The sequence below is a fragment of the Danio aesculapii genome, chromosome 5 (assembly GCF_903798145.1).
Source record: "Danio aesculapii chromosome 5, fDanAes4.1, whole genome shotgun sequence".
Taxonomy (NCBI): domain Eukaryota; kingdom Metazoa; phylum Chordata; class Actinopteri; order Cypriniformes; family Danionidae; genus Danio; species Danio aesculapii.
Window position 1 is genome coordinate 35169211 of NC_079439.1, and position 13359 is coordinate 35182569.

Below are 13359 nucleotides of genomic sequence, written 5' to 3' on the forward strand. Positions count from 1 at the left end.
AAGAAAAAAGGGCTCTTCACCTTAAATTGCTTTCACATAATTGTGTTAAAAATTGTAACTAAATTGTGAATCGTGAGATTATTAACATGAATCATATTGAATCGTGAGTCAGGTGAATCATTATATCCCTAGTAAATCCGAAATATTATTGACTGAATTCAACTGAAAATATTAGGTTACACAAAATGATTTTGAAGGGTCAGATGAAGCAAAAATGGTAGCAGATATAGAAATAATCCTGATTAAGATACGTTTAAAAGTAATAAGTCTCTTGAGGCATATGATTACAGTGAATGCACAGCTAAGAGGCTTTTAGGAGCTTGAATACATGAATCTCTCCACTTTAAAATAGCACAAAGATTAAATGAGTCCCTGTAGGTTAAGAATCAGATGGTAAAGAGTGGAATTAGCATCCTGCTAACATACGCTTGTGAAATAGCAAGAAAGATTAGATTCCCTCGAGTGGCAGGGGAGAGAAGTATCCAAATAATGTCTATCCTTTTCATTGCCCTTGTCGCTCACTCTCTCTTATCTTTAATTACTTTCTCATCCTCTCGTCTGAACGCTCAATACATTGCAGATAGCCCTCCACTTCATCTCTGCAGCAGATGACACAAGATGCACCAAATGCCAAGTACAAGTCCAGCTCTGTTTTCATAAAATGTGTTCTTTCTTCAGCTCTGGTAATTGGTTTAGATACAGGGATATACACATTCAGAGCTGGTTTTTCCCGCAGCTTATATAATTGAATTTCTCTATAAGTATAAGTGTGTCTCTTATATTATAAAAGCAACATGCCAGAGCTTCATCAGATCCCAAAGCTTTTAATTCCTTCATTCGACTGTTAAATTACACATTCAAAAGCAGCTCTCTTCACACCATAACTGATTTTGGGGTTTATCAAAAGTTCTGTCATACCCGTGCTCTTTAGAAAGATGTGCATCTAGCAAATTGTACCTAGAGTACACATACACTCACTGGCCACTTTATTACTGTATGTACACCTTACTAGTACCGGGACCCTCTTTTGCATTCAGAACTGACTTAATCCTTCATGGCACAGATTTGGCATAGAGCTGGGTTTTAACTGCAGCAGATTGTCTTGACCATTCATACCTAAATGCATTGAGTTGCTGCCGTTTGATTGGCTAATTAGAAATTGGTGTTAACAAGGTGTACCTAATAAAGTGGCCAGTGAGTGCAATATTCACTGCAGTTTCCAGCTAGAATAAACACTAGGGGCAGCTAAACTTTTGTTTGATACGTTATGAATGAATGAACACTTGCGATTAGTTCCTTGCATCATGTTGTTACTTAAAACCTACTCACAGATGTATCTGTACCTACCTACAGTGCCTACCTGTACCTGTATCTACCTGAAGATGTATAGGGTTTTCAATATACTACAGTAAAAGCCAGTTCACGTAAAGCATGATAACTATAAAGATAATGATAAAGAGTTCTAAAATCATTCTGAATGTAAAACAACAGCATAGTTCACAAAACAACTGTAATGATAAAACTGCAGAGAAAGTTTATCCTTGGGATCACTATTAGAATTATTTGTTTCACCTAATAAATGATAAAACGCTGACAGCCATTCGGAATCCATTGAAATATAAAGGGCTTGTGCAATTGTAAGCTAAAGATGATGACATTGTTGAGAAGCTCTGCTTGATCTTAAGCTATTTTTTCAAAGATCATTTATAGATGATGCGTATTTAGAAAACAATTGGTCGTAAGAATGTTTAAAAAAATGCATGAAAGTAATTTAAGCCAGGCTGGCTAGGAAAATAGTTTGTTGTTTTTATCCCACTACAATGACTACCATCACTGAACTGATCTTCAAGAGTTCACACTTAGCTGATGATTGATTATAAATGCTTGTTTGGCATGCTGTCCCAGGAGAGATCCCTGAGCTCATAAGATCCTCGAGCCCGGGGCTCTCTCCCGTTGCAAGGCGGGAGGGGAGTTTGAGCTCAGGTAGATCTCAAAAACTCCCCTGCCGTAGTAACTGATAAACAAATAGTGATTGCTCTTAACAGATAACTACTTACTAGAAGCATATTTATGGTGCCAATTTGGATTAGTCAAATAACTTAAGTTCCATGTTTTTGGAGGATGGGAGGAAACCGGGGAACCGCGGGAAACCCACGTGAGCACGGGCAGAAAGTGCAAACTCCGCACAGAAACGTCTGCTGGTTTGGTAGCCTGGAAGCCTGGAACCAGAGACGTTCTTGCTGTGAGGCAACAGTGCTAAGCACTGGGCCACCGTGTCACCCATCTAGGAAGAAGGAGGAGTAGGGGTGGAAGGGGGGATTCTTCAAAACGAAGATAGCGGTGGAATGTAACCCAGGGTATTTGTAGTAGTTTAGGAGTCGTCTGATTGGTGCATTGAGAATTGGATATTGCGGATCCAGCCGCTAGCAATCATAAGCACGTGATCCTCTCGAAATTAGTTTATAAATAAACTAATCTTAGTTGTACACCATAACATGTTTTAAAGATTAAAACATACTGAAGAGATTTCATCTCGAATTAGTATCTGCTGCCCATATGTTTGAGCGATTAAAAAGAGTAATAACTGTGCCATATCCCTTAAATGTTTGTCTAGTTTGAACTTGCTATTTGCTAGCAACTAATCTTTTTTCAGAAGCTTTGTGTTCATTCAATTAATTTGACTTAAATCTATATTGCAGATCTAGTTATTTACTTTCACAAGTAGCAGCTATGTAATAAGAGGTATAATGTACATGCAGCCAGTTTATTTATTGCTAAATGAGTAACTTCAGGGTAATAATAGACCCTATCTGGGTTTATTCTGCAATAGCAACCGCCAAGATCAGAGTTGGGTGTAACGCGTGAGGAACGCAATAATGTAACGAATTACATTTAAAATTTGTGTATTCTGATTACAGTTACTAAAGTCAATGACATTGCATTACTTATGTTACAAATATAGTTTTTGGAAGAAAAAAAATGCTTCTTTAAAGCACGTTTTCTGCTGCAAATTCACTTAATAAGCATGCGCTTTTAAATAGCTGGAGAATGTGAGCTAAAATAGCTGCTATCAAGAGTGATTGCTTCTTCAAATGGAAATACAGACATTACTATGATTACACTAAGCGTTAAGACAAAAATATTGCTGTGAAATGCAGTCTAAAGAATTTTCGACTGCTTTTAGCTCAACCAGCAACTTGTTCAAGCATCTTGAACAGAAAGCATTCAATGACAATACTGATCACCAAGGAGGACACTGGTGCCAAAAAACATGATGGCCAAACAGCCTAAACAGGTTAAATAAAAAAAAATTGTGCAGTATCGGGAGTGAAGGTATCTTCTGAATGTCAAGAGAAGCGTAGCTGCTTATGAGGCTGTTCACATATTGCGTCTTTTGCGCACGCGCATATATTGGGATCGCATATATTGGGATCGCATTTTCCAGGCACACTCAGTTGAAAACTGCCAGTCACGTGAGAAAAACTGACCAATCAGCTTCAAACTTTGGAACACATATATTTAGGTAGACTAATTACCTCAGACAAACAAAGAACACTGCAGTGTTTTTGATACTATGGATGTCAGTGGTTAGAGGTATGCCATTTTTTTCATTGCTATTAAAAAAAAAAAAGACAAACCGGTTTGGAACAAGTGAATGATGAGAGTATTTTAAGTTTTGAGCAAACTCTTTAAGCCTTTTGAATATGTCAAGCTTCTGTGATCAACCCATTCTAATGTTTTTAAGTCAATATTCAATTACTGAAGGAGCTGCAGTATATTTAGCATTTTTAAAGGTATATTTTATACGTTTTAAAAGTATCTTCAAAGTAAAGTAATTGGTAATCTGATTACTTTTTACATGAAGTAATTAGTAAAATAATCAGATTACAATTGTCCAGTAGTAACCAGTAATTTGTAATCTATTACTTTTTAAAGTAACTTACCAAACACTGGCCAAGATACAATGTATATTATCCCTTATCAGACCTTTAATTTTTTTTCTTCAGCTGCCACAATGCACATACAGTAAGAACTAACATATTTCATGGTTGTTAGTCAAATTTGTTCATTTCTGAAAAAATTTCATCCCCAAGGACATTTTACTTTAAAAAGGTGCAAAACACAACATATCATAATTTTTGCACAACTGTTACCAGATGCATGCATTTTCCATGAGCCTAGTTGTTTCTGTTTTTAAATTAATCTTGGTTTAAGGGTTTAACAATCCTAAATCAAATGGGTAGTTATACACTTTCACAGTAGTAGATTATGGAAAAGTATCTACTCTGTTGGAGCAGGATCGTTGTACTGTGTTATTTGGGGCTATTCTGGGATATTTTGAGGTTTGGCCAGCGTTTAAGACAGATGTTGGGCTCAACTACTGTATCGTGGACTTAGGTTTCTTTTCTTACTTTTTCTTTCTAGCTAGCTCTCTTTGCAATCACCCCATCTCTCTCTGTCCAGCGTATCGACCCAGTTGGACCATGAATGTCCTCTTTCCCTGAAATACTTGAGCGGTTTACTCATTCAGCAAACCACATTCTTCCAGAGCTCCTTCTTTGCAGAACGGACCTGCGCATACAGACAATGGAAAAAATACTCCAATAATAATATAATCATTAGGTTTTAAAAAGCTTTGACAGGGTATATTGAAATATTTGTGTGGAAAAGAAGAAGAATGTGAGGGAGAGGAGAAAGAAAGAGAGATTTATTTGTGTACATAAGTCAACCTCCCGTCCCGTCCTGCTCTTTCTCTCTCTCCCGTCCCATCCTTCTGCTCCCCTCCCCTCTTCTCCAACACAGACACAAACTACTCTCTCCTTCCCTCCACAAACTAAAGTCACAAGAGACCCACATTTCAGAGAAACACAATTCCTTTCAAATCTGAAACTCCCTCACATGCTCCAACATAATCAAATCTGCACAGCACACTCCAGTCACCCACGACTTTCACACAATCCTTCATGGATGCAACATGATAAAGTCAAACCAGAAATGATTACCACAAGCTTAGGACAGATGGAAAAGAAAAAGACGGAAAAGTGCTGAATAATAGTAGCGTACCTGAATTAAATGTCTCAAAGTAAAATGGAAAAGACAGGAATGCATCTAGCTCTAAATTCTAGACACAGACAGACTTCTGACAAAAGTCGGCTTCACCCTGCAGCTTATTTTGGTCAGAAAACACCCACTTGGCCAGGAATAGATTAGTAGATAGACATGTAAAGCCTTCCAAGTGTTTTATGTGCCATTTTGCACTGGGTTTACCTAATCTATAATAATATTACCCTTATATATGATGCGACTCAAAGTTTTGTCAAAATACGATAGATTGATGCAGACAGACATACAGAGAGATAGACAGACACACAGACTGATACGAGTTTTAAACTGAACTCTCCAGATCTCTGTACATTTGAACAGTTTGAAAGACAGCAAGGCCATTAATATGGTCAACTCCCACAACCAAAAGTTTATCAAGTGCTTTCCAGTTTTCTTCGCAGTATGCATCAAAACTTTTGGTGGTCTGTAGGCATTAACAACAGACAAGTTAACAACAAACTCATGCATCCAATATTACAGCATTTTAACACGATATGCACATTCTTTATCTCTCACCAATACTGAGTCAAGGGCCAAAAGCATCTTTCCCTCCACAAGCACTTACCGGACTGACCCTCCGACTCAGGGCTCGTCTCAGACTCCATAACTTCACAGAGTGCTGAACTGCTGTCCAACAACTGAAAAACAGTGCTGAAAGGAGACAGATGGGAGGAGAAAGGAAGAGCGAGAGAGAGAGAGCGAGAGAGAGACGTGCTCCCTTCACCCTATGTGTAGAGAACCGCTCTGTTGGTCTGTGTTTGTCTACTGCTCCACGGAGAGAGACAGAAAAAGAGAGAGAGACACATGTGGTGCGCATGCAGATCAACCGTTCTTATAAGTTTGGGTCTCTCTTTTGCTCCTACTTATCTCAGGATTCCTCAAGATATAGCATCTGTGACTAGGGTTTTCATATGCCTTCAGATATTAGAAAGATTTGACAGAGCCTGCAGAATTTTCTCTTTATGGAAAGACTAACATAAAATGACAAATTTTGATGAATGGCTTTTGAATTTTTATGAATATATTCTTGATCAGTATCAGTCAAGTGACAATTCTCAAATCTTACAATTGTAAGAGAGCACACAGATATATTTCTCAGATGAAATTAAGCGTACTGAAAATGAACTGCCTAAAACTAACATGTAGCAAGCACTGGCTTAAAAATCGTAAGAAAATGTCAATTATGTTCATCATTTTAATATTAAAATAAAAACTTAAACGAGAAAAAAAGATTTATTACTTAAAACATTGTTATTATGAACTGTTTATGTGAAAATTGATCACAGTGGAACGTAATGCATCTGAACCCAAACCGAAATAAGTCAAATTGCCTTTCATGCATTGTTAGAATTATTAAATAAAGTTAGCAGCCAACTGGCAAGTAACAGTTTCATATACCTGCCAGTATTGATTTTTTCCTCTCATTTGGCATTTGGTGAGTGTTAATTTTAGGCCCTGTGCACACTGTCATAAGTGATAATGAGCTACTTTAGTCTGGCTAAGCATTTCAATGAGCTATCTGTTTAGCACTGTTTCACCACACATCATTGATTCACCTGAATGATCACTAGCTTTGCAAACTATGCGACACTTTGATGTTTGCCTGTGAAGCTAACAAGCATGCACAATTACAATTACATTGCTACACTTCTAAAGAAAGAAAAGCTGACATTAATATTATTATATTCTTTATTTATCAGAGAGTATTTTAAACATAACTCTTTAATAACTATGTTTTAATTTGCTTTTTAAATTGTTGTGATGTTTTTGAATCAAGGTAAGTTTGCTCTCACTTTCAGCCTCTGGTTGAAGACATCAAACAGAAGGCATTCTAGTTTTCAAAGGGAGCAGACGAGGGAGCTTGGAGATTTACTTCAGTTTGTCTCTTATCTTCAATCAGTTTTTCAGTATCGGCAGGGGGGCAAACAAGAAAAATAGTTATCTGATGATATACAGTTAAAGTTAGAATTATTAGCCCCTATTTGAATTTTGTTTTCTTTTTAAATATTTCCCAAATGATGTTTAACAGTGCAAGGACATTTTCACAATATGTCTGAGAATATTTTGTCTTCTTGAGAAAGTCTTATTTGTTTTATTTCAGCTAGAATAAAAACAGTTTCTAATTAAAAAAAAAAACATTTTTAAGGTCAAAATTATTAACCCCTTTAAGTTACATTTTGTTTCTATGGTCAACAGAACAAACCATCATTATACAATAACTTGCCTAATTGCCCTAACCTGCCTAGTTAACCTAATTAACCTTGTTAAGCCATTAAATTAAGCCAATAAAAAGTTGAAAAATATCTAGTCAAATATTATTTACTGTCATCATGGCAAAAATAAAAAATAAATCAGTTATTAGAAATGAGTTATTAAAACTATTATGTTTAGAAATGTGTTGAAAAAAAAAATCTGCTCACCGTTAAACAGAAAATGAGGGAAAAAATAAAAAGGGAGGCTAATAATTGAGGGGGGCTAATAAAGCTGACTTCAACTCTATATGCATTTTTTTGAGTATGACAAAATTAATCTGAACATCTTGCCATATATATATATATATATATATATATATATATATGATATATATAAATATATATAAATAAATAAACACACACACACACACACACACAACATTTCAACATTTCTACACATAATAGTTTTAATAACTAATTTCTAATAACTGTTTTTTTTTTATTTGTACCATGATGACAGTTAAAAAATATTTGACTAGATATTTTTAAAAACACTTCTATACATATTAAAGTGACATTTAAAGGCCTAACTAGGTTAATTAGGTTAACCATGCAGATTAGGGTAATTAGGCGAGAAAAAAACAATTAGCTTAAAGGGGCTGATAATTTTGACCATAAAATGGTTTTTAAAAAATTTAAAAAGCCTTTAAAATGTTACTTCAAGCTGTATAGAAGTGTCTTGAAAAATAAAATATTATGTACTGTCATCATGGCAAAGATTAGAGATGAGTTATTAAAATTATTATGTTTAGAAATGTGTTGAAAAAAATCTTCACTCCGTTAAAGAGAAATTGGGGGGGAAAAAATAAAGACAGGGGCTAATAATTCAGGAGGTTTAATAACTCTGATGGCAACTGTATAAATATATAAAGGCAAATAAATATTCTGTTTGCATTTGAATTTGATATGCTTTCTATTATGTTTGCTGGAATAAAATGCAAAGAAATCTGGATAAAATAATGTTCTGCTGGTATTCAAATAGGTGTATCTCTGTAAAAATTAAACATCATACTTATTTTGACCTGTATTTATTAAAGTAGGATAAATGATCATACTAAATTTCTGATTAAAGACATTATGCTGACAAATGAAATCTAGGGGTTTGTAGAATAGTGGCAAAGTATTTCAAAGTAACTGCAATGATTTAGTATTGTGGGGCTGTACTGTGAAAAACAACAAATATGATCTGATTTATAGCATAATATATTTAGGGTTACTGCAATATATTCAGATTCCAACTATACACAATGAGCAGAACAATATGTAAATATAAAGTATAAAATATAATATAAAGTGGGAAAATGTTAGTTAAAAAAAAAAAAAAAAGGTTTAAATAAAGCCGGCCAGAAAATTAAAATCTCTTTCATACATAATGGACAGTAATTTAAAAAAGCAGTCAGACAATTGAAAAGTTTAAGTTCATGACACAGTTTTTTTTTTTTTTTTTTTGCATTAGCATTTGTAGATCTTAGGGGTGTAACAATACCCAAGTCACGGTTTGGTACATACTGTACAGTACCATGGTTTTGGGGTCAAGGTTTGATATGGGTTTGGTAGAACAGAATTAAGCAACAGATCCCAAGTGAACAGGCAGAAGTGCTTTTTTTCAAAATCAGCTACACTGAAAAAAATTATTCAAAGATGATTCCTTGGATTTACTCAATTTTTTTTTATGTTAAGTGGTTGTAAACAATTTATTTGGGCTGAATTTAAACAAATAAATTAAGTTGAACATTGCTCAATTTAATTTGTTTGTTTAAATTCAACATAAATCATTTGTTTGCAACAGTTTTGCATGCAACATTTTTTCAGTGTACAGAACTAATAAAGAGAATAACGAAAAATAAAACTTTATAATTAGGAGACTGCGTATTAACCTTTCAAAGGCTGAGCTCAACCCTTCCGCAACCCTATAATTATAGTCAAACCTGCACGCACACACACACACACACACACACACACACACACACACACACACAAAGCATCCACCCAATAAACCCTTTCATTAAAAAAGGCCATTTTATGGTCCAAACGCATGCATTCAAAAAAAAAAAAAATAATAAAAAAATAAAAAATCAGCTAATAAAGTGGGCATACATCAACAGTTAAAAAGTCAAGGTAGAAAAAAATACATAGGTGATCAGTATAAAGGATATTTCAAGCAGTAAGATCAGCAGTGGATAAACGCCACTGTCAGAACAAAACAATACAGTAGCAAACATCCTCCCCTGCTGGACTTCACACGTAATCACAAGTCACTCAGTGGAATATACTAATATTAGCTTGCATTCCTTTTACCTAAACATGACAAAGGTGTTGGTTTGACCATTACTGCATAATTGTGCAAAACAAAGCAAAATACTTATATACATTTATATATTGTGTGATATATATATATATATATATATATATATATATATATATATATATATACACTTCTAAAAGTATACAGTGAGGCAGCTACTGCATTTTCCTTGTTACAAATATATTTAAAAAAATAATGATAACAAACTATAAAAGATTAAAATATAAATTAAAACTATTAATAACATTACAATATATACAACAGCAATCTTTTGTGTGTGTGTGTGTGTGTGTGTGTGTGTGTGTGTGTTTTGGAGGAATGGAGGTTGGGGGACACATGGTGGATGTGTTAGGTAACATATTGTGTTGTAAACATTACACACTACAAACAAACACTACACTCACTGTTGTCCACTGAGAGGTGACTCTGGAACTCTGGGAAGTGAGTCTCCACAGGAACACTGATGGTGCGACGCAGCAGTCTGGACTTACTGCTGTCAGTCCTCTTCTCCTGGAGGAGCAGAGGGTGAATCTTAAAAACAAGACAGAAAATAGATAGAACGTCACAACTGCCCTCATCTCAGGATTAATATACTCCATCTGACTATCAGTGGACAATCAGTGTCAGACAGACAATTCAACCTCTATAGACAATCAACATGAGTTCAGCAGAAATGAACTCAATCAAGTATAAATCACGAGGCGCAGATGGAAAGAATATGAATATATTAATCAAAGGGCTTTTATATATAATGCAACGGCATAATTAAACAAAGCAGAAAAGATCAAATAAAGACCAAAAATATAGATATTCAATAAATAGGTTCAGCCTAGACCAATTTGCACCTCGGGCAAAAATATCTGGTGACCTCTGCGGCAGCTCTGACTGTCAATATGACCTTGCTCACCTTCCCAGAATCATGTTTCCAGCACACATTCAACCCTTATAGTGTTACAGCCAAACTCTCAGAACTTGTATTCTTTGAAGTGTGTTCTAGAGTGCTTTGTTATTATTAATACCAGTGTATTCTCAAAAAAACAGTCTACATTCAACTACAACCACAGTAAAACTATTTATTGTTGTCTTATAGCCACGACAATTCCCAAATACTACAATATTCCATGCCTGACATTAGTGAAATTGAAAATTGATTACAAAATCTGTTTGAAAATGGGGTTAGCCCTGCTTTTTGCATACAAGACAATCACAAGGAGGCGTTGATTTGTTGGTATTTAAACTGAGAAATTGAAAAGTTATAAGCAATACATTTAATTCTAATGCATCTCATGGCTGTCCCAGATGATCCCTAAAGCTCTGTGATGGTCCACAGCCCCCCTGTTGAAAATCTCTAAATAAATTACTTAAGTTTAAATTAACAATTCCCAGTGATGGGTTGCAGTTGAAAGGGCATCTGCTGCATAAAACATATGCTGGATAAATTGGCGGTTCATTCCGCTGTGGCTACCCCAGATTAATAATGGGATTAAGCCAAAAAGAAAATGAATGAATGAATGAACAACAAATGAAAATCTGCAGTACTATTGTATAAACAAAATGAAATGTCAGAACATAACTATGAATTTTCAATATGAAAATAAACTGGCAGCAAACAACTGTCCAATTATTAGTTCAAATGATTCGTTCAGATGCCTGATTAATTCAAGAATGAAGCAAACGCATGTCTTTATGAATGGGTCACTGAATCACAGACTCATTCAAATGGTTAAAAATGTTGAAGAACACCTGAAATCTTGTGTAGCTGCAACAGAAGAAAAAATGCCTTAAGTAATATTTAAGATAACAAATTGCTCTGAGTATTAAAGATCTGGTAATCTGTCTCTTGCTCCTCCTTCAACAGAGAATCACTCAGCGCTGCTGCGGCTGGCCAGTAATAGAGGAGTGGAGATTTATTACAGAGCTGCTCTCTGGCTGATAACAGAGCTTCGACATACAGCGTGAGCTATGGGGGAGCTGGAAATTCTTTATCGACCATGGTACACAGCATATATTCTTTGCAAGTGCGGGCCATCTATTGATTGTTCCCCTGCGAACTGCTGTGTGTCTTGACTGCCAGGGCGAAAAGTGAGCTCCGGGAGCCTGCTGATGTACCGCACTCCTGCTCATGTCACCATGACAAACTACATAGAGCCAGCTCACTATTCGCTTTTATGTGCTTGTGCCAGTTCAGTCTCTCAACCAGGAGATAATACTTCCTTCACCCTTCTGACTTTTTCTTTGTTTCCCACTCTGTGACATTTGCTTTAAATTTAAAAAAAGCCAAGTGAAATTATACATACTGTACACACACACACACACACACACAGTGATTCATTCAATTATTTGTTTAAATGTTCAATGGAACTAGTTACTAAATAATACTTAGTTGAAACTGATTGACCGTCTCTATGAACGGATCATTGATTCACTGAATCCACTGACAACTTAGTGTTATTTTTGATCTGTTATATATATATATATATATATATATATATTTTTTTTTTTTTTTTATGTCCATTTTATCAATGTTTTTAGTTTTAGAAATTAGATGACAATATTTTCAACCATGTTATTCTCTAGCAGAGTCCACTAGATGCACCGAAATGAAAATTCTTGACACTTAGCTGAAAATCTAAATCGAATTAGATTAGTCATTTTTTTAAATTATTTTATGAAATTATATGAAGTACTTGTTCAATTCAAAGCCTTTTAAAATTTAACTCAATAACTTAATAATACAGATTTTAGATCAGTGAACAAGTCGAGAGCGCTATTGCAAGCAGCAGAAACAATTCCACTTCACAGGAATGTTCTGTTGTCAAGTTATTTGAGCAGACTTTGCATGAACAATGCTTGTTTACTGGAAAAGCAGAGATATACACTCACCGGCCACTTTAGTAGGCCACTTTATTAGCTCAACTGCTCGTTAATGCAAATCCCTAATCAGCCAATCACATGGCAGCAACAATGTATTTAGGCATGTAAACATGGTCAAGACGATCTGCTGCAGTAGGCTTTGGTCAACACAGGAAGAAACTCCCTATTACAGCTGGAGGGAGACCAGCATGCTGAACACTGCTGGGCAGTTTGGCAAAGAAGAGCCTTTTTTTAGCTCAAAATTTCTGCTGTTTTTCTTTTTCAGTCAAAATCCAAAAATGACAATATCAGAAGATAATGTTTACAGCTGAAAATCTGGTGCATCCCTAATAGCAATTTTACAAGCAAGTGGAAAGCAAAAAAGTATTTTGTGTGTGATCAATACCTCCTCCTTGTCCAAAAGCAGCATTTGATAGTCAGTGACCACACAGAATTTGGGGTTCCACACAGCATGTTCAGCACACGAGTGACCACACGACATCCAGTGGCCTGGAGGACTCCTCATATCTGTCAGAGAGAGGAAAGAGAGTGATGAGAAGGTAAGGTAAAAGGATTCATGTGACTCCCTCTTTGGATACGGCCTGTGCCTTTCCATTTACTGCTCCTGTGTCTTCTACACAAAGGTCAAACGAAACACTGAAAGATCTGCAAGCAAACAGCTCCTGTAGCAGACACGTTTTCCAAATGAAAATGGGTGCCTGGAACACATTTATATGATAATGAGCCCCTTGCTCGCCAGCTCTTGCTACACTATTTCCAAATATTTCAAGTAAACAAGAAATATTGGCATGTTAATTTGAGTTGAGGAATGTAAGCAAAGTGAAC

The 13359-nt window shown here is 35.5% G+C and overlaps 1 protein-coding gene across 2 annotated transcripts in view; it reads right to left on the reverse strand.

Annotated features, from left to right (window-relative positions):
- The window catches only part of dab2ipb (DAB2 interacting protein b), a 189542-nt gene extending 176500 nt beyond the window's left edge, over nt 1-13042 (reverse strand). Inside the window, exons 1-2 of one of the 2 annotated variants that reach the window (XM_056458054.1) lie at nt 12920-13042; nt 10065-10191 (exon numbers count right to left, since the gene is read on the reverse strand). In XM_056458054.1, coding sequence (XP_056314029.1) covers nt 10065-10191; nt 12920-13039 — 247 coding nt within the window. In that variant the 5' untranslated portion in view covers nt 13040-13042. Of the gene's footprint in view, nt 1-5668; nt 5723-10064; nt 10192-12919 lie in introns of those variants that run through there. The other variant, XM_056458050.1, reaches the window with a different exon arrangement.
- Nucleotides 13043-13359: the final 317 nt, after the last annotated feature.